Source organism: Micromys minutus, assembly GCF_963924665.1.
Source record: "Micromys minutus genome assembly, chromosome: 25".
NCBI classification, from domain to species: Eukaryota; Metazoa; Chordata; class Mammalia; order Rodentia; family Muridae; genus Micromys; species Micromys minutus.
Window position 1 is genome coordinate 28,764,810 of NC_137960.1, and position 22,570 is coordinate 28,787,379.

Below are 22,570 nucleotides of genomic sequence, written 5' to 3' on the forward strand. Positions count from 1 at the left end.
GAAGCCAGTGGGGAAGTATGCTGGCTGGCTCACCCCCTGGCTTGAACTTCTTGTAACTTTTTCAAACAGCCTATCACCACCTGTCTAGGTGGTACAGCCCACAATGGGCTAAGTGCTCGCTCCTACGTCAACTGATAATGAAAGCAGTCTTCCCCCAGATACGCCCACGGGTCAATCTGAGCCAGTCTCTGTCTCTCATTTGGGAGTCATTTCTTGGTGACTGTAGGCTGTGTCAAGCCGTCAGTTAAAGCTAACTAGGACAGAAGTAGTGATGGCCTGAGCCAGGATCACACTGGGAAGAACAGAGAGGAAGGGAGGGGCGGGATTTGCCCAAAAACACATGGGAAGTACAGTGTGTAGCGTTCGGAGCTCACTGCTTGTGGAAGGGGAAATCAGAAAGTAGAATTTTTTCAATAGAAGGAGAAGGAGGAGAGTAAAGAGGAGGAGGAGGAGAGAGAGAGAGAGAGAGAGAGAGAGAGGAGATATGCTAATGCACTCCTGGATAACCAAGTCAAGAGATCCTCATTTCATTTCAGATTTAGCTCTGTGTTAGGAAACTTCGAAAGGCCATTTCGTTAATGGCCGTGTTCCCTCAATTCTAGGCATAGTGTTTTCCATCTATTGTGCTTGCGGCTTGGAAGCAATTTGCTTAAAAGATGACGAACCATTCCTTTATGGTTGGTGTCTCAAGATGAAAAACGAGCATCCAAATGTGAAGCCCTTTGTAGGCTGTGGAGTCAAATGGCTCTCAACACCCCGTGCTCTCTCCTAGCCTCGGTGGCCATTTTCTTGCTGTAAACACAAATAGGTGATCTTTGCCTTAGGCCAAGCGTGATCAACAGTCAGTGGCCGTGGAAGGTGAAGTGTGCTGTGAGATTTTGGTATTAGAAGACTGCCAGTCCATCTTCTGCTTCCTTCCTTCCTTCTGGTTTTTCAAGACAAGGTTTCTCTGTGTGACAGGGCCTTGGCTGTCCTGGAACTCACTCCAGGCTGACCTCAGACTCCCAGAGCCCACCTGCCTCTGCCTCCCAAATGCTGGGATCAAGGGCATGTGCCACCACCTCCTGGCTGCTCTTTTGGCGGGGGGGGGGGGGGCTTATTTATTTATTTTTGGTTTATGTGCATTGGTGGTTTTGCCTGCGTGTGTGTCTGTATGAAGGTGTCAAATCACTTGGAGCTGGATTCCAGACACTTGTGAGCTGCCATGTGGATGCTGGGAATTGAACTCATGTCCCCTGGAAGAGCAGCCTCTTAACTACTGAGGTGTGGCTGCAGCGCTCCAGTCCTGCCACATCTGCTTTCTCCCCTCAAACTTAGAACAATAGAAAAGTATGTAGCATTAAAAACTACGTGAACTCAAGGAGTCCCTGGCTTATGTTTTTAATGGAGTTTTATATTACTCAGGTCTAAACTAAAGTTAAAACACTTAAATATAGGCTACAGAACATTTTAATTCACCCCCCCCCTTTTTTTTTTAGTACAGAACAGGTTTTTAGAATTATACATGACCCATCCCCCATAACTTCTCCTCATGTTTGCAGGAGTAGCCCGGTGAATATTGAGGACACATCATGACTTCACAGCCCATCTGCTGGGTTCAGAATATCTTCCTAAAAGAGGGGCTCTGTTGGGCCTCACATGTTCCATTGAACTGCAGCTGACCGGTTTTGAATCCTAGCCACTGACATGATTTTGCTGCATTATCTGAATTGAAAGCTGAGTCACTGGGAAATCAATTTCCTTCTCTCTTTCAGATCATGTGTCAGTTGGAGGACTCGGAGACAGCTTTTATGAATATTTGCTTAAGGCATGGCTAATGTCTGACAAGACAGATCTCGAAGCCAAGAAGATGTATTTTGATGCTGTTCAGGTAACCCGATACTTAAATCATCCTCTCTAGTCTGTTCTGCCTTACAACTTGCCTATTAAAGAAGTGTTAAAAAAAAAAAAAGAAAGAAATAGAATGCCCCATAAGTGGCGTATAAAGTATTTTCAGTTAGGGAGAGTTCAACGTCTACAGTGTCATCCTGACAATAATGACTATACTTACAATCTTCGTTCTAACAGAACAATGAAAGTTGCTATGTAGTTCGAATCTCACCCAAGAGTCGTATATCTAGCCAGACATAGTGGTGATCCCCCTGTGCCTCCAGCATTTGGAGAGGGGATGTGCAGAGGGTACAAGGACTGCTTTGAGTTTAGAGTCACACTGACTACAGAGTGAGTTCCAGGCCAGCCTGATCTACAGCCACCTGTGTAAAGACAAGCGGTCACAGACCAGACACCATTCTGGTCAACAAGAGATCCTATGGAAGACAGTCTCCTAAGATACTGGTGTCTCTACTATGTTGCTCCAGTGTCGTTGCCTGATGGCACATTACCTGGGATGGACCCCTTTCCCTAAGAATGTGACTATATTCTTTTCTTATTGCTACACTTTCCATTATGGGGAAGGAACCTGGGGTTTAACAGTCTGAAAACTAAGTTGAAATTGCAGATGCTCACTCATGGTCCAGTGCCCTTCAATTCGATCTCATCTCCAGAGATCTAATACAAGTATAGCTAAATCCATGGAAAATTAACCCTTTTCTTGAATGCTCAGAGTATTTTTGTAATCAATACTATTCACTTATGGGGGTAGGGGGTTGAAATGTGTCCTCATCTGTCCTGGATGGCACGGTGAACCTTACCTAGCCAGGATGACATTAAACTATTTATTCTTCCTGCTGCCACCTCCCAAGTGCTGATATCTCAGGCACACACTATCACCTCTGGCCTTCGAAACCTGTAATACCATCTTTTTAAGTCTTTATTCTAAATGTACTGACCCTCTAATAGCCATGGGTGGTTTGTTTGTTGGAAAATAGTGTAGCTTGCTGTGACCTGGCTAGCTGTATTGAGTGTTCTGTAGTTGTCCTCACAGGATCAGTTGAGGACTTCATTGGGCCAACCACAGCTCCTCACTCTCACAAGCAGGCATCAGAACCTCCTTAGGAGAAAGACTGTAATGGAGCCTTTATGATGAGCATCAAATGCTAGCTAAACTGTGGTCCCACTGGTCCTGTCCTCTAGAGAGCCTGTTCCTAAAAAGGTTACTTTTCCTCCTCACAGTGAGGTTTTGAGTACTACTCTGGAGAATTCTTTTCCATATAATTTGGTTTGCATGTGTCATCTGATTAACATGCTAGCAGACATTTTAACCACTTTAATACCCAAGTTGCCCTCTAAGGCCTTGGTAGTCCATGAAAAGCCCCTTTGAAAAATTGTTTGAAGGATTTTTTTTTCCCAAAATTTTAGAACTGTGCCCGTGTAACTGTTAGCATTTTCTGTTTAGACAAACAACTGACAGGAAAATGCATACAGAGCAGATGAGGCAGTGTTTCCCTGTGACTCCTAATTGTAAAAAACAAAAAAAAAAAAAAAAACAAAAAAAAAAAATCAACCCATTGCATATTTTCAAGTTTTGGAAGCAAAGGTAGAAAACAACAAACCAAGTCCTGAAAACATAACAATACAAACCAGCAACCACACCTGTTCTTTTCAAGAGAAGGCAGTGTGTATGATTGTTCTGACTTAGTGAGTCAGTGGGGATATGGTTTTAGCTGTAGGTGGATTCAGATAGGAGTGCTTTAACTAGTCAGTACTTTGGCCTCTCTGCTGGTTATTTTGACCCTCCCTAGACACCACACAAAGACTGTAGTGGGGGCAGGTAACCTATCATATAAGAGTCCGTGAGCTTTGTTGAATATAAATGCGGGAGAATTAAACCACAGAATATATCATGCATTTTTCCTGAATAAATTCCCCATGGGTCTAACAAAATTGTATTTATTAGAGTTACATTAGAGTCTATTTAAATTTTTTCCCTTCCTCACAAAACCATGGCTTTGGGCACAGAACTTCATCCTAGTTTATTTTAAGAGGCAGCAAGTTGGTCAGAATCATGTGAAAAGTAAGATAGCAGTTTATTCACTCTTCATAACAGGGTAATAATGTTTCTCTAATCTGTGTTCAAAAGCTGTTTCTCTTGCCATGGAGAAAGACTAATTTCCTGACTGATGAACAAGTATCTGCTTGAAGGACTTTATTGCAATCTGCACTATGAGAAGGGTAAATAGCTGGGAAGTTCAGTTGCATTAAATGAGAATGAAATATTAATGTGGTAACAAAACCATCAATAAAGTCAGCTTCACCACAGCTAATGAGCACAGTGCTGTTCATCTGTTTCTTATGCTCTTGCTTTTGTTTCTTTACTTCTAACAGAGGTAGGGAAGGTTTCACCTGCCCACATACCCATTGTCAGCCATCCTTCTCCCTTCCCAAATGCATCCTGAAAGCCCTCCTTTCTCTGACAGCAGAGATCACTGCAGACCCCACGAGAGTCCTTTTCTTCCTATGTGATCAGTTTCTATCAGAAGAATTGGAAATTAGCAATTCCAAACCTAGTTCATACTCTTTATTTTTTAATATTTTTTAAAAAGACACGAGGCTAATTTTATTTCTAACCTAGTTTTTTTGATAATATATATCGGCAGTTCACGGACATAAATAAAAATACGTCTTACAAATCCGTTTTGTAAATAATACTTTTTATCCTTGATTTAAATGCCATTTGCTTTAAATGTTTTAACTGTACAGCAGAATGTTTCTCATAAGATTTGAGTGACTTAATTTCTCTGTGTACGTGTAGATACACATGTGGGAGTGTGGGCAGAGGCCAGCTCAGGTCACTCCTCGGGTGACATGGTCTGTCTTCACACTGAAGCTTGCTGAGGAGACCATCAAGGCCCAGACCACTGACTTTCTCCTCCCAAACACCGAGATCACAGCAAATGCCACCACTGGCAGCGCTTCCCCATGCTTTACCGAGCCATCCCCCCAATCATCTGACTGGTCTCAAGAGTTGTAAATAATGACCCAGCAGGGCTAGTGTCTATACTTGATTCTCCCCCCCCCCCCCCCCAGTTTCTATTCCAGAATCTTCCCAGGTGCTTATTTATTCTTCTATTGAAATTGTTATCATGTATTATTATATATACTCTCTGTATTGACATTTGAACTGTTATCCTCTTCACCCACCCCACTCCCATTCCTCCTTCCCCTCCACTTGTCTCCGCAAAGGCTCACTCACTCCTCCTAAACACCCTCTCCACCTCATTGCCTTGGCATTCCCCTACACTGGGACAACGTGCCCTCCCTGGACCAAAGGCCTCTTCTCACATTGATGCCAGACACTGCTATCTTCAGCTACATACACAACTGGAGCCATAGGTCTCTCAGTTTGTGCTCAGTGGTTGGTGTTTTAGTCCATGGGAATTGTGGAGGGCTTGGTTGGTTGATAATTTTGTTCTTCACAAGAGGTTGCAACCAAACAGGGATTGAAGAAAGAGATTATTCAGAGGCTGCCTCACCTTGGGATCCACCCCATTTGCAACCACCAAATCCAAGCACTATTGCTGATGCCAAGAAGTACTTACTGGCAGATAGAGATGCCTCCTCACAGGCTCTGCCAGAGTCATACAGATATAGCTGAGCATGCTTGCAGCTAACCATCGGACTGAACACAGGACTCCAATGAAGGTGCTAAAGAAAGGACTGACAGAGCTGAAAGGGGTTACTCAATTCTTTTAAACATTGTTTTCATGTTATGGATGAGGAGTTTACTAAAACATAGGTATGATGAACAAGTTACCTGCAATACGCCTCACCAGTGTCCGAGATATCACCTAAATCCTTTTACTCTGACCCCGAAGCACTCCATCTTTGCTGCTCTCTTCTGCTGCTCAAGTCTAAAGGGGAGAAAACTCAATCCAGCATCATGGATCTTAGAGCCATCTACAGTGGGACCTGGGTTTTGAACTGTCTCACCTGAGACATGGTTTCAGTGTCCTGTCTTTGAAAGGGGATGGCATTTAGGGACTGAGGATGGCAGGTGTTTGGTCATGGAGCCAAACAAAGCCAATGGGGCAGGCCAATAGAGGAAATAGTAACCAGATGAGTAAGTGGGGCACAGAGAAAGGGAAGAATACAGTGAGCAGGAACCTTTCAGAAAAGAATTAGATTTGAGACAACAAGAAAACGCGAATGTTTTAAACTGTGGTTGTTTTAATTGTGCTTATATACACAATTAAAGTGCATATGTATGTTTTTAATTATAGTATCAAACTGAGAGTGTTGTTGGCACATGCCTAAATAAATCCCAGCATTCAAGAGCTGAGGCAAGGAGGATTTCTGTGAAAGGCAATCCTACCCTGCATAGTGAATTCAAGGCAATCTATGATCTATAGCAAAGCCATGTCTCAAAGGAAAAGAGGGGAAAAAAGGAAATAATTGGTTATGCAATAATAATATAGAATTTATGAATTCAAGGAAAGCTAAGGACCATTTAAAATGTCTTCTCTTCAGGCCATCGAGACTCACTTGATCCGCAAGTCAAGTGGGGGACTGACGTACATCGCAGAGTGGAAAGGGGGCCTCCTGGAGCACAAGATGGGCCACTTGACGTGCTTTGCAGGAGGCATGTTTGCACTGGGGGCAGATGGAGCCCCGGAAGCCCGGGCCCAACACTACCTTGAACTCGGAGCTGAAATTGCCCGCACCTGTCATGAGTCTTACAACCGCACATGTGAGTGTTTGTTACTTTCCGTCACACTCCATTCCCTCCATAACCATCATCTGGAGGGAGGGAGGGAGAGAGGGAGGGAAGGTGGGAAGGAGGCAGGGAGGGAGGGAGGGAAGGGAAGTAAAACAGCTGAGATCCTCAAGCTTTTCCATAACTATCATCAGGAGGGAGGGAGGGAGGCAGGGAGGGAGGGAGGGAGGGAAGGGAAGTAAAACTGCTGTGAAATTTGATGATACTAGTATCTTAAAAGAAATTATACTTGTACTTAAAAGTCACTGCTTTATACAAAAATACCTTTGCTTTACCTCAATAACACTGAGCAAGGGTCTCTGATATAAATATAAAGAGAGGCTTCCCCCAAGCCCCATAAGGAAATTATATGTCTGCCTTCCTATTTATAACATAGGCACGAATGCAAAGATTAAATAACTGGCCTTTGGGAACATTCCAAGAGAATTCTCAACCACTAAGATTTCCGCTCACTGGCAAATGGCTGCAGTACCTTATAAACACCTGGTGGGTTTTCAGTAGATAGGAGGTAAACCGGGGGGGGGGGGGGGGGGGTAAATTTTCACTTCCCAAAATGGATTATTTTAGCTGATACACATTTAGAAGTGTCGTGGCTGTTACGAGTTGTGTATAAGTAGCCCGTGATCACCCTGCCATCTGTCTTCAAGGTTATTACATACGTTCTGATTTTGCCAAGGTCGGACTCTTATCCAGGAGGTAACCCTTGTTAACTGATTGCATGTGCTCTAGATGTGAAGTTGGGACCAGAAGCATTTCGATTCGATGGCGGTGTGGAAGCTATTGCCACGAGGCAAAATGAAAAGTATTACATCTTACGGCCAGAGGTCATCGAGACATACATGTACATGTGGCGACTGACTCACGACCCCAAGTACAGGACCTGGGCCTGGGAGGCCGTAGAGGTGATGCTTTAGTTTGCATATTTCTTACAGACCAGTTTCTTAGTGCAAAAAAAAAATGTTCAGAGCTGGCTGCAAATCTGCTGTGGCAACTTTTCTGAGATTTCCATACGTTTATCAAGTTTGCTCCATTCGACACTGGCTGTTTTGGGCTAATTCACTCTGTAGTGTCAACCTCAGCTTTGGTTTATAGAACAATAATAAGACTGTATTACAGGGTGACTTGAATATAGATCTTGAAGGGTATAGATCTAGACAGAAAGATCTAGAAAGGCATGTTACAGCCTGAAGTTACCCTAACTGTGGAAAGAGTGGTTGCTTTATTCCGCTGGGGTTACTGGACAGCTTCTGCATGTTCAACACTGTCTGTTGTCTGTTTAAAATCACTTCAGACTCCGTGTTTCCCATTGGTCCTTGGGCTTTTGTCTAGAGCAGAGGTCCTCTGTTTTTGTGTGTCACAACCCCTTTGAGGTTAGTTTGTCAGATCGCCTGAATCTCAGATATCTATATTAAGGTTGATAACAGCATCCAACTTGCAGTTATGAAGTAGCAATGAAAATACTTTTATGGTTGGGAATCACCACAGCATGAGGAACTGTAGAAAGGATCTCAGCATTAGAAAAGTTGAGAGTGAGGTAAGGTGCTTAGCTCTAGGAAGAACAGTTTCCCTTGGACAATGGTTGTCAACCAATAGAATCTCTCTACTCTAGCTCAGAATATGGTGTTTTAACTACTTTTCTTGGGTCTCTTCCTACCACATATGGAGCATTATCTCCTAAATGTGTTGTGCCCGGGCCATAGGAGGTGCCTTCAGCAGTACATCAAACCATGGCTGGTTTCAAGAACCAGCATGCCGAAAAGTGTGAGAGAAATCACACAGAGTAAGAGCGGGCAGGTGCTTTAATTACTCCTTTCTCCCTCGCTTCTTAATAGAAAACCTTCTCTGAGACGTCTCAGGAAATCCACGTCAAGCTAAATATCCCGTCGGGAAGCCATTGGTTAACGTGCTTCACCACCCACTTCACCTAGTGTATCTGCTGTCACTAATCATCAGTCATTTTCGGGAGAATATTCAGTTCTCTAATTATATTCAATCAGTAGTGATTACACCCGTTTAAATTTACGATTTTCTCCTCTAGAAGAAAATGTGTTACAAGTGGATTCCAGTCAAGCCTCCGTGATAAGGGACTGGCTGAGACTTGGCCTGCAAAGGAATTATGAGCTTGAATTGCAAATACCCATTTAACTTGGAGACAAAAGGATAACATATTTCATGAGATCTAACATCAAGGCTGGGGGTGTGGTTCGGTTGCTGGAATGCTTGTATGGCAGCACATAAGCCTGGGGTCTGATTGTTGCACCAATTCACCGTGCACAGTGGTGCACACCTAGAATCCAGCCCTCAGGGAGCAACAGGATCAAAGCTCAAGGTCAAGTTTTGCTCCATACCTAGTTTGAAAGCATCCTGTTTCAAAAACGATATGGCTTACTGTGCAGACTTGAGGGTCTGAGTTCAGAACCCCCAATCCCCAAGCCCATGTAAAATACAGGCATGACTGTGTGATCATGTAACCCCAATGCTAAGAGTGCCAGACACTAGCAAATTCTCAACTGGCCAGCCGGTCTGGTCACAGCAGCGAGCTACTTCAGAATTCAAAGTAACATTGACCTCTGGCCTCCACATATGCTCACACAAGTCAGCGTAGCTGTACACACACACACACACACACAATCAGAATTAAGAGAAAAGTCTAACAGCATGATTTGTAGGAGGCGTCGTCATTTCAAGAGCACTCACCACAGCACTTCATGGCAACATTACGGATATTAAATGTAAAAAAGAAAAAATAAGTATATGAGAAAGGCTATCAAAAACAGGAGATCTCTGGTACGTGGTGGGCAGTAAATGACTTTGCTTGATTGTTTCAGTGAAGGGGGTGTCTTTGTAATAATAGCCATGATTTCCTGTAGGTGAATTTTATCTCATTTTTTTTTTACTTAATGTGACATGTGCAATGAAATTATTTCCCTGTGCTGAGCACAGACTCCTGAGGTCTTGACTTCCTTATGGATGAAAGTCATGACCCGATAGGCAGTGCCGACACTCTTCTTCGTGGTCCCTGCGATTCACCGGCAGCCCCGGTGCAGCGCCCTTACTGCCTAGCAGAAGTGCCATGCTTCATAGCCATTCCGATGCTGGCTGTTGCTTCTCCTTAACCCTAAGAGATCACAGGCAACAGCCATGCCAGGAAGAGGTGGGCTCACTTTCCTGTAGGCAGCTCACTGTGGTTGGGGAGTTGGCCAATGAGATTCTAGAACTGGTGTCTGACCATTTTATTCTTCTCTCAAGAACACTTTTTCCCCTGCGCATGTTTACTACATGGCTCGGCTCTATGGCATGTTCTCTGTGGCCCTACAGCCGGAACCCACTCATTGCACCGATCCTACTACCTCCTGTTTCACTCGTCCATCAATATCATCTCAATAAACTCCCTCCTCACAACCTCTACTGCGCATCACTTATCAGGGAACTCAACTGAAATGTAGGGAATCGAAAAGGCACCTAGTAGAACTCTATAGTCAAACGCAGCATTCTGAGCTGTTGGAGATGGCTCAATGATTAAGTATGAGCCTTACACAGTGGGGCCTCAGAGTTCAAGGCATGCTAGCATAGGTCCGTTATCCTCCCTAGTATTTCTACGACAAGATGAGAGGCGCAAATAGGAAAATCCACAGAAATTCATGGGCCAAGAAGCGTGGAGTATACAAGAGATCCTGCCACAAACAAGACAGAAAATGAGAATCAATACCCGAAGTTACATGTTACATTTGTATTACACATACGCACACACACACAATACCCTTTTCTCTGTGTTTTTTCACTAATACACTCAGGAAAACCGATTTCCAAGTCTTCATTAGATAGGATAATTATTTTAAATACATTAGGGCCATGTATACCCCACAATGCAGCGCTGGAGCCTGCCTTCCTGAGTAAATAGCACTCCAGTAATCATAATCATTTGGTCACCAGTGAACACATCTACCGGAAGTAACTTCTACCCGGTACTTAATTTGCCATCCTGCAGTAACGGCAAGAACTGTTGTGCATTTGTCTCGACTGAATTGGTGACAGCTGGCAGATAAGATTTATCTGAATAATGGCGGTGCCTACTTATTCATACAGATTAGGTGATATCGCAGGTGATCCGCAGATGATAAGGCCTTTGCTTTTTTTCAGTTTTCTTTGGTGCCTTGCACCTCAGGCTTTGCACACCGACATCCAGAATCTACGAGAATGGTGTTTCTTTCCCAATCCTGCTTCTCCTTCTCCAGACTCTCTTTGATACATTTGTGTTGCCTGGGTCTTAGTTTGTTTATTTGGTTGATTGGTTGGTTGGTTGTTTTTCTTTCCTTGAGACCAGAGCAATTTCAATAAGACACCATGAGTGGTGTTATGGCTTGGAGGTGGATGCTCACAAATCTCCGTGGATTGGCTATTCAACTCTGATCCTCATAGCAGTACTTCCTGACTTGCTTGTGTCTGCCTGGTCATGCTGGCCGCTGGCTTCCCCTGCCAACCCCAAATTATAATCACTCGGGGTCAAGTTTGTCTTCCATCCACGGATCCAAGCTACAGTCTCTATAAACAGCCCTAACATCCTGTCCTCTGCGATTAGCACGCTGCAGCACATTCGGTCCCTAATAACATAAGCCCTTACACAAAATGCCCAGAGGCTGAGTGCTGCCAGAACAGACTAATGAAATGATCTCAAGATGGGACTGTTTCCGCCTCCGAGAAATGGTGAGAATAAGAATCCATCTTGTTTGCCCAGAAAACCTGCTGTCCCCAGCTTCTCATTCCTCATAACTCAACATTTATACCTTTGTTTGGGGAGGATTTTTGTCATTAGCACATATTAATTATACAAAATAAGAGGACAGCATTTCCAGCCAGTGCACATAAGTGTTCAGTTCATGTATTTTGATTTAGACTTGGGAAAGGTTTTCTATTCTTCTTTCTAAATTATTTTTAATTTATGGAAAATCTTGAACACTTGGAAATAGCTAGGCTGCTGAAAAGCCTTTTTAGTGTGGTAAGTATTCCTTTGCCTGTATTGAGAGCTTTGCCCATATTAAGAGATTTCAGAGGCTAGGAATTAGGAAGTCTAGACTTTAAGGTCAGTGGTCCACTCTCACCAACTTTGTGTTCTTGACTATGGTCTTAGTCACGGTTTCTTTTGCTGTGCTGAAATGTGACCCAAAGTAAACTGGGTAAGAAAGGATTGGTGTTGCTGGCACCTCCACATCACACTGCTCATCACTGAAGGAAGTTAGGGCAGGAACTCAAATGGGACAGGACGCTGGAGGCAGGGCCTGATGTAGGGAGGGATGCTGCTTACAGGCTTGCTCCTCATGGCTTGCTCAGCCTCCTTTGTTATAAAACCCAGGACCACCAGATCAGGTGGGCAACACACCATGAGCTGGATCCTCCCCCATCAATCACTAACATGAAAAATGCTCTTAAGGCTTGCCTGCAGCCTGAACTTACAGAGGCATTTTCTCAGTTGAGCCTCCTTCCTGTCAAATGACTGTAACTTATGTCAAGTTGACAAAAACTAGCCAGCACAACTACTGTCCAGTGAGGAGTTATGGGAGAAAAACCATGAGTAGGCATGAACTGAAAAGGAAAATGTCTCTGTGTTGTCTGTACCCAAAGGCAATGCTTTATCTCTTTCCTTTTTCTGATCTCTTTTGTTTTCTCCGTCGGTTGGTTGAATAGATAGATGGTAAGATGCTCAGGTAGCTGGGGTTTCCTTGTTTGCTTCACTTGGGGGTATCATTAGCTAACACAGGCTGGCCTCAAACTCAAAGTACTCCTGCCTAAGCCTCCTACAGGCTAAACTCAGAGGCATGCACGACTGTATCCTTCTGCCAGCTCTGTATCAAATGAAAGAATGAATGAAAATTTCCATGGACTGAAAGGAGAGCTGATCACCGTGCCTGGCCTGCACTTGTTATCACCTAAAGAGCTTCAGGGGAGTGAATGGGCAATGAAAGGGTTTGTGATTTAGATCGTTTTAAGGAAATATTTGGAAATTCAGTTTCATTACATCCCAGAATAACCTCACTTTTTTTTTTTAATGCTGACCATATTTTTTTCTCAACTTACAAATAAAATTTGGCTTAATCTTCACGTCAGATACTTGGCTGCTTATCAAAAAGTCCTTTCTATCAAAAAACAGGGGAGAAAAGATAATAGGGTGCAGACATTGCCCTTGGAGCTCTCCCTCCATTGTCTTACTGTGTAAGATTTAGAATTTAACTCAAGCATCGTTTTAGGCTCATCGTTTCATTTTTCAAAGCTTTTTTTTTTTTTCTTTTAAGTAGCAAATCACGGGGAATTTTTCTTTTCTTTGTTCATGTAGCACATTGGCTCAATTTTCTTTAACCTAGCAATTAAGTGCTTCTCCTCATGGATGGCTGCTCTCTTCTCCCTTGCCTTATGTAAGTCCATGATGTGAAAAGTCGGTGACCTCATTGTCAGTATCTGTTCACTGTGGCTGAACTTGGGGTGCAGTATCCCTACTTGCTCATGAGCCTTCAGGACTGCTACATGCTTCCTCTTTCCTCTCTTTTGAGCTCAGTTTTCAAAGTATAATATTTTTCTTCAAACCCCGTTTCTAGCTTATGAAAGTTTTTCTCAATTAACATGTAAAGGCCTGTAACATTCGGGTAATTGAAGGATGATTATAAGTGTAAGAAAATAAGAGGAGCCAGGGAATGGCAAAGTTGGTTAAAATACTTGCTTTGTAAACACGAGGACCTGAGTTCAATCCCCAACACCCCCCACATACATAAAATCCAGGCTCAGCAGCAGCATGCACTTTTAATCTCAGCATTGTTGAGGGATGCACAGAGGATCCCCGGGAATGGTTACCCACTCCTAATAGCCTCGCCTAATTGACCAGCTTCCGGCAAATGATAGTCCTTGTCCCAAAGGAGGGAATTGTCTTCATGAGACTTACATTTGCACTTTTTCTCCAGCCTCCATACACACGTTTCCCACCATACAGAAATACACATGTGCTTATGTACTTGAAAAAGTGACAGAACTTTGATTTATAAGAGGAAAACAAATGTAAATGTTGGTACTAGAAATTAGAATAGGAAATTACGAGTAACGTTGACTTATTGTCGATATTTAACTGTTACTCCTAATGTATCATGATTTTTGATTGGTCTTTTTCTCTTTTGTTTCTACAGTTTTGTTAGGTAATTGCCTCACTGCTTGACAAAATAACCAAAATCAATTTAATAAAGAAAGAATGTTTGTAAGTTCATGGTTTACAGGTAGATCCTCCATGTCTGGGAAAAGCGTAATGGAGGGAACTTGAATGCACAGGCAGGATTCAGAGACAAGTCAATGCTTTCTCCTGTTTTACTCAGTCCTGGAGCCCCATTCATGGTATGACACACATTGACAGTAAGGCTTTTCCCCTCCGTGAAGCTCCTGAAAACACCCTCCAATGCTTACAGCGCTCACACGTTCATGAGGTACTGAGTGGATTGAGTAGACAGTGAAGCATCAGCAGTCCAACCTTTGGCAACTCAACTTGAGGCTCAGGCATACTTTAATACCCTTGGCCCCAGAGAAGGCTCACAGGTCACCTCACAGTGCAAAATGCTTTGTTTAAAAGTGGAAGTAAAAATAAATCATGTTGGACTTAAGGCAAACTTTCGACCATCAGCTGCTCTAAAATCAAAATTTCATCTTATATACTATATTATTTACCTTCAACATACAGTGACATAGAGCAGGTTTTTCCATTCCAAAGTGGGGAGGGAATGGGATAATGGCAAGGAAGGATTTGCCAAACAAGACTAACCCCTCCCCCAAAAAAGAAAAAAAACAGAAACCCTATGGCTCTAGGGTTTGTAGTGCTATCATTCTGAGATTCAGAAGTTTTTAAAGAACCCTGCATGCTGCAGCCAGCCCAAGTACCCTCACACTTTGGCTGTTCCACATAAAGCCAATGGGTATCATCAACAGATGGCCAGTAGGGTTAACAACTCTACCATTCTGGTATCTTCTTTGCAGTTTAGGCTTTACCTTCAGAGCTTTATGCAATGGTCTCTCCAAGCCTCTTTGTACAGAAACACTGGTAGCCCCAGTCACTCTTGGGGACTGTGATGTAAGAGTTAATTACCCAGAAACTCTTGAATTTTTGTACTCCTGGTAAACCACCACTATGTGAAGCATACTGCTAAGCTCTGCTGCTAGCTCTAGAATAAACGAGCATCTCTGCGCCTTAGCTACGGTGGCCTCTGTGTACATTGGTGGCTGATTTTGGGAAGAATTTTCCAAGGCAGTTCTTTTCCAGCAGAGGAGCCCTTTAGCACTGTCCTCAATTCAACATTCGTCTTTGAAACTAATTGTACAAATTCCAACTTTGGACAATGGGGTTCTGCCCTCAGAGAACCCTTCCCATAGTCTCAGGGCAACATGTTAAGTTTCTTAGGTATGCTAATCTCTTTAACATTTTTAAGCTCATTCTGCCCTTTCCTGCTGCAAATCACGATACATGTGCTCAGAAATAATCACCCCACAGCCTGTGCCCTATGCTATCTTGACATTTCCTCCACAAAACAATTTAGCCCATTGTTCCTGAGCTCCAGGCTCACTCAAGATTTCAGGACACAAGAACCGTGCAGCCAGATTCTTTGCAGAATATAACACATCCCCAAGTCGAGTTCCCAGGAGAATCCATCGTCCTTTCTACAACATCATGAGTTTGGGTTCCTCTGTCCACATTTTTCTCACAAGAGTTTATCAACCTTTGCTTATGGCACTACGGTGCTTACCCAAGCTCTCCAGATTCTCCCATAGCCCCTCCACAAGTATGAAAAGCCCACAAGCCACAAGATCAGGTTTATTATACATAGTACTGCCCCACTTTTCAGTAGCAGTTTTATCTACTAGTTACTGAACTTCTATGACAAAAAAAAAATTATCTTCAAGTACAGTGGAGGGTTTATTTGAGCTCTCAGTTTGAAGACAGTGTCTGTGATGTTGGGGAAGTCAAGTCAGGAGAAACATGAAGTAAGTGGTTGCACTGCATCCAGGCAGGAATCAGGAAGAAAGGAATGTCAGTGTTTATTCTTTCTCATGTTCTCCTTTTTCTTTAGTCTGGGGCCACACCCAATGGATTGGCCCCACCCATAGTTATCAAGAATGTTTCTCCTCAACCAAGCTTCTCTGGAAACACTGTCAGAGCCATGTTCAGGGACATATTTCCTAAATGATTCTAACCCTAGACAAGTTAACAGTGAAGATGAGCCATTTGAGCTTACTGTGAATCAGGACAAGGTCTCAGATGGCAGTTCTTAGTTAGGCCATGTACTTAATAGAATTTCCAGCATGTGGTAATAAAAGAATAACCTGGCTGAAATGTGCTTATTAACTAGACAAGCGGCCTATATAAATTTAAAATCCATACAATATAGAAAATGAAGACATACTAAGAATTAAATATAAGACCTAAAATAAACAAAACTTCTAGAAGAAAACTTTAAGGAAAAAAAATCTTAACATTGGCCTGGCAATGATTTTATTGGATGTGACACTTACAGAACAGCAAAAACATAAAATAAAACACACAGGACCACATCAGTCTCCAACAGTTCTGCATAGCAGAGGAAACAAACAAGCTAACGTGGCAGGGCATAGAAATTATTTTCAACCATTTGCTATCATGTAACTGTATCCTGACTTTTCTCTCCAACTACATGGATGATAGCATTTCAGTAAGATATTTTTGCTTGGTAGTATTAAGGCTACCTTCTTTGTGTAAGTACACATGGTGACTGTATCTTATAAGGAACTACTATTCAAAATGGCAACTTCATACAACTCAGTGATGAAAGATAACCCATTCTGAAAATGGGCAAAGAACCTCAGTGGGCCTCTTTTTGCAAAGAAGACATAGAAGTAGCCAAAAACTATATGAAAAAAAAAGCTCCATTAGCTCTCATCATAGGGAATGCAAAGCAAAACCATGGTGAGATCGCCTCAGTTCTATGAAAACTACTGTTATAAGAAAGTTGAGAGAGAGAGAGAGAGAGAGAGAGAGAGAGAGAGAGAGAGAGAGAGAGAGAGAGAAGGAGGGAGAGAAAGTCAAGCAATTACTAGTGGTGTCAAGGATGTGAAGGAAGGAGAACCCTGTATATTGGTGGTGACAATATAAACTGGTATGGCCATCAAGACAGATAGTATGGAGGTCCTTTAAAAATTAAAAATAGAGTGGTCATAAGATTTAAGATACCTAATTCCTGGGCATATATCCAAGGACATGCCATAAGACCTAAGAGATATCTGCAGCAGGATTCACAATAACCAACATATAGAAATATCCTTTGCTCTTCAGTAGATGAAGAACTAAAGATGTTACACACCCATGCAATGAAACTCACACATTATCTTGAACAGAACATGCCATATACACAAAGGCTCTGTGTGATGGCACATCCATGTAGAAGCTCTTAACAGAACTAAAGAGCATAGTGGCAGTTATCAGGCCCTGGTGAGGAAGAAGACAGGGATATATATCACATACACTATTCAAATGGTTTAAGTTTTTCAGCTAAAAGATGAAAGCATGCTGGTGGGGGGGTGGGGGCACGACTCTAATCTTAACACTCAGGAGGCAGAGGCAGGTAAACGTCAAGGCCAAACTGGTCCTCAGTGTAAGTTCTAAGATAGCTAAGCCTACACAGAGAAACCCCAGAGAGAAGGAGGGAGAGGGAGAGAGATGGCGGTGGGTGGGGGGGAGGAAGGGAGGGAGGGAGGAATAGAAGAACAGAAAGAGAGATGGAAGGACAGAAGAGAGAAAGGGGGGAAGAAAGCATTTTGGAGGTTTACTGCACTATATAGCATGGTAACTATAGTGAATTACATTGTGAAGTGTATCTCAAGAATTCTCACCACTGTGTGTGTGTGTGTGTGTGTGTGTGTGTGTGTGTGTGTGTGTGTGTGTGTGCTCGAGTGTGAGTCGAACTGCTATGGACATGTTAATTAGCTTGATTGTGGTAGTCATTTCACAATCTGTATATGAAGCAGCATGCTTATACATCTCAAATATATGAGGGTTTTATTTGTCGACGATACATAAGTAAGGCTGAAAAAAAAGAATGGGGCTTCTGGGGAAAAGAGTCTACAGACAGTAGTCAGTTTATTGGCAGAGACCACGATGGAAGGCGGGACTTTGAAGCTTTGCATTTTTATCCCCATACTGCCCAAGCCATCTCCTTTCCCAATATTCATTCTGATCATGCAGCTACAATTTCTCTCTAAGCTTCTGGAGTAGTCAGTGCACTCGTCCCATTTTCTTCTCTACTGTATTAAAGAAATCACTGGTTTTTGCAATGGATTCCAGACTCACTTTTCTTCATTTTCCAGCCACTGACACCAGTAATGGTTACCTATACTTTTTCTTTCCATAGGACTAACTGGAAAGAGAGAGAGTTGGTACATTCTGATGAAAGTAGATCTAGGGGCTCAGCACCCTTTGTCGGCCAACGATTTTCAGTCCCAGTTGACATTAAGGACACCCATAGGTGGAGATCAGCATGCTTTCTCTGTAAAGGTCACACAGAACAATATAGTCTCTTCCCCCACTACTCACATCCAACATGGTGGTGCAGACAGCCACAAACACTTTACAAACAAATGAAGACAGTCTAGCTACGGTTTAATAAAACTTTATTTACAAAAATAAACAGTGATCTAGACATAGCCTGTGGTCTTTTAACTACCAGACTTTCCTCTGGACCAACAATGGACGTACTAGAAATGAATGCAGACTTTTTCAAAACCATCCATGAAAGGGTTTCTCTCAGGGCAGAAAACAGAGCCCATAGGTCATGTACCTTTTCCATTTTATTGGCCTTTCTGTAGTTTATAGTTCTTAAGCTTTTTATCAGAAACTCTTTCCAGCTCTCATTCCCTTTGACACCTTGTCTTGTCTCGATTCAACAATCTCCCAAAACATTACTCATTATCACTTTACTGACTTTCCTGTCTCTTCTTGACAATTCAGGCCCTAGAAAGTCACTGCAGAGTGAACGGAGGCTACTCAGGCCTGCGGGATGTTTACATTGCCCATGAGAGTTATGACGATGTCCAGCAAAGTTTCTTCCTGGCAGAGACACTGAAGTAAGTAAAACTATTCTCCAAGGGTGTCAATGAGGCCCCCAAGGAGATCTTCTCTACAGCTATCTTCAGGATGAACACATTGATAGTATACCAAATGTGACTGATGTGTGCAGGAGCCATTCTGGTTTCGGTGTGTTACCAGCACAGTCTCTGTGCTGGTGTTTGTGGTCATTGCTGAGGCAGATGGCCTGGGACTACTCAGCATGGTTCTCATTATCTACCACCCAAAGCATGAATGACACCATGTTTAGGTCTGTGGGTGTTAGAATCAACTTCGGACCATGAATCTACAGGATGCACAGAGACATACCTATGTCTCCAGGGCATGGATCCTTGTGCCTCATGCTCTCTTTATTTCCTCTCCCCAGGTATTTGTACCTGATATTTTCTGACGATGACCTTCTTCCATTAGAACACTGGATCTTCAACACCGAGGCTCATCCCTTCCCTATACTCCATGAACAGAAAAAGGAAGTTGATGTCAAAGAGAAATGAAAGACATTGTCTATTTTACTCTGCTTCGTTCCCTCACTGCATACCTTAATAATTCCTTTTCTGATAATCAGACATATGATGAACTCTTATTGATTGGCAAAAGTCTATGATTCTCCTAAGTTCTGAAATTGTTTTGCAGTCTTTTATGTTTAGTACCATAAGCTTAAGTGGACCTCAGTTCCTTAGTTCATTGTTCAGCTAGTAGATCCACAGATTCTGCCTGTCTTTTTCTTTTTCAAGAATCTATTGTTTCTGAAATTCATGAAGTCGTGACATCATTTTCATTCTAGAACTGTCTACCAGTGACCTCTTGATTATGATTTGATTTGACTGCAAAACTTCTTCCTCCTCTATGAGGAGATGCTGTCTGCTTCGAGCTGTAATGTTTTGCCATGTTGCAAAAAGCCATAATAATAAATTAAGTATTAAAAAAAAAAGCTTTTTTTTCCTTTTCAAGTTCATGTTAATCTGGTTTGTGTATCCACCAGAGACAGGTCTTACAACTGTGACAACCTCTTAGCAGGTCTATCATTATTGGATAGAATGTCTTCTAAGTTCTCCACTTTCTTTGGAACTCAGATGAGAAAGTCGTCCCAGAAGAGCCTGACTTCATCTCTTCACAAGGCAGTATTTTCTTACTGGGTGATTATGTTTATGTTCCCTCACTTTTAATTTTGTTCTCTGAGTTCTCTCTAAATTCCCTGTGTCATCTCTGTATCGCCTACTGCTTAATTTCTCCCATCACTCACCACACAGCAAGGGGAGTTCCTGGGCTAGACATAATGCCCCGTTACCCAATTACAGGTTTGCAAGGGAAAAGACTAAACTTCTTATGTGCCAGGTTTTCCTTTTAAAGAAATCCATTCCAAAATCTGGTCTCCAGAAAGAGAAGGAGAATTTCTGACTGACGAGCTCATGGACCTGCATTTCCTTCTTGGTTCTCTTTAAGCAAAGGATGCATTGTGCTTGCTTCAGATCTGAAAACAAGCTCTTCCCAGAGGTAGCTCATCATTGCATTTCAGTTTTTACCCAGTGAAAGAAGCATTTCTGATCTATCCATTCCTGTTCAGCTAAAGGAGATGGAAAAGATCTAATTAGCTCTTAAGGACACAGTGTATTTAATGTGCTTAAATTCAGCTTAATAATCTTAACTTACAAATAATTCATAGGGATGGACCCACGCCCTCATAATTTGATCCTCAGCAGATCAAAATGATTATATGATTCTTCTAAACCTTATTTTGAAATATGAATTTTTTCCCAAGGACAGATTTGGTGATAGCTTGTGTTACCACACCTGCTCTTTGTATGAAAGATAAATGATTCACATGTACCCAAAGACAAAGGACAACCTCAATTTCAACCTACCGTGGCTAATAACAACCTCAAAAATGAATAATACAAATCCATGGATTAGACTAAAGTATACATTTCTGTGCATTTCCTTTTTTTCAAAATTTCTAACATTATCAATTTTATATTGTACAACCTATTTTTTGAGACATTTATTTTCTTAAATCTGAATAGACAATAGTTTTACCTGTTTTAGCAGCTTTGGGGATGGTTTCAAAAGATGTGTGTGCCCTGGTTGGTTCCAGTATTGTACATTAGAACACATCAAAATAAAACAAGAAAATTGGTACATGAAAATGATTGTTTAGTATATCATTGTGGCTGTGTTACCGCATCTCTGTGACCCAGAGAAACCTTTGCCTGGAATGTATTTATTCTCTGGAGGTCATGAACCTATGACATCATTTTAATGAAACTGAATAGAACAATCTGCCTTGCCCCTTGATTAAGCTTGATTTGACTATAAAACTTTTCCCACCACGAGGGAGAACAAGTGAAAAACAGATCTTTTCCCTAAAACACAGAGGTAAAAATATTAAAATTTGCTGCCAAAATTCAATCCCTCTGTATTTTGGTTATAATTTTCACTGTCCTTAGATTAGCTATTTAATTCATTTTCATTGCATTTCGACTAGAAGGAGCATTCACAGCTGGTGAGTATTTCCACAGCAGGCAGGGTTTGAAAGGCAGGTCCTGTGTACCTCTCACACTGTAATGTAGCTTTTATGTTCCAGCAGAGGCAGGGAAGACGCTGGCAAGCATTGCTTTTCGTTTTAAAACCTGGAGCTTTTTGTTAATTCCCGATCTCAGAACACCAAAAATGTAAACAAGATAAGAGATAAATTTTATAGTAATGTAATTGATTAGGCTTATATTTTGTGTTAATTTTAAATAATAGAAGGCTCTAAATAGATACCAATTCATCCATTTTCAACAAGACTGTACAGTTTGATTTACATGTATAATCCACATCCTTAAAGATGAACAATGAAAGTAGCACCCAATTTTGTGTTTACAAAACATGTTTTGATATACATTGTGCAGTTGATATTATCCATATAGGTTGTGTGCCAATTTATAGAACTCGGTGACTTCTCTATCCTGTGTATCACCCATTTTTACATTGATTGTCTTTGATTTGTTCATAAGTCATTTCCAACTTTATATAAATCTCTGATGTTATAGAAAACATAATAGATTGACACATAATTTTTAAAAATTATATTTGTAAAATTTCTCTATTGTGAATAAAGTCTTTTAATATATCTCCTCCTGGGTCTCATCACTGTGACTGTAAAAATGCCTTTGTGTGTGTAGACGAATGGGTATAACCAGGTGCAAATGGAAATAACGAATTCTAGTAACAATTACACGCCTTGGCAAGGAAACACTTCCTATGAAAATCTCATTGAAAATAATTTTGCATACACAGCCTTTGGCTAATTGTGTTCCCTTGCTGGGAATCTCAACCAAGTTCAGCACCAGGGCACACAAGATAGAAACCAATGTCAAATAAGGCCCCGAAAATGTGATGTGTTCTTGGGTTTGTGACTTAATCAAAAGATCAGACTAGCCCCACAGCATTCACCCTAAGACCATAAAATGGCATTTAACTGTGTTCATTACAGGCTAAATTCATTATTGACCTTAAAATTGGGGGACCTGGATTGGATAAATAGAAAAGGCTAAATAGAAAAGAGAATTTAGCTGTTCGTGGACAAGCCTAGCTTTGGAAGCCTGTGTTCTGCTCTTCACTGATAATGTGACTACCCCTCTTGTTACATGGAACTCTTTCCTGTTTATATACCCATTCCTCACCTTCATGTTTCTACTCAGCTCTCACCTTGTCAAACTAGTATAGCATTCCCATCAGCCTTTGTCCATTACTCTGTCCTATTCGGTAAAAACCTGCTACATGTTCATGTGACTGAATTTCACAGTCCTGGCCTTATAAAG

The 22,570-nt window shown here is 41.9% G+C and overlaps 1 protein-coding gene across 2 annotated transcripts in view; it reads left to right on the forward strand.

Moving 5' to 3' along the window:
* Window positions 1-21,812, forward strand: part of MAN1A1 (mannosidase alpha class 1A member 1) — a 181,889-nt gene extending 160,077 nt beyond the window's left edge. For both annotated transcript variants that reach the window (XM_080937813.1, XM_080937814.1), the window contains exons 9-13: window positions 1,755-1,870; window positions 6,406-6,625; window positions 7,382-7,554; window positions 18,651-18,766; window positions 19,135-21,812. In XM_080937813.1, the coding sequence (XP_080793939.1) occupies window positions 1,755-1,870; window positions 6,406-6,625; window positions 7,382-7,554; window positions 18,651-18,766; window positions 19,135-19,261 (752 nt within the window). In that variant the 3' untranslated portion in view covers window positions 19,262-21,812. The remainder of the gene's footprint in view (window positions 1-1,754; window positions 1,871-6,405; window positions 6,626-7,381; window positions 7,555-18,650; window positions 18,767-19,134) is intronic.
* Window positions 21,813-22,570: the final 758 nt, after the last annotated feature.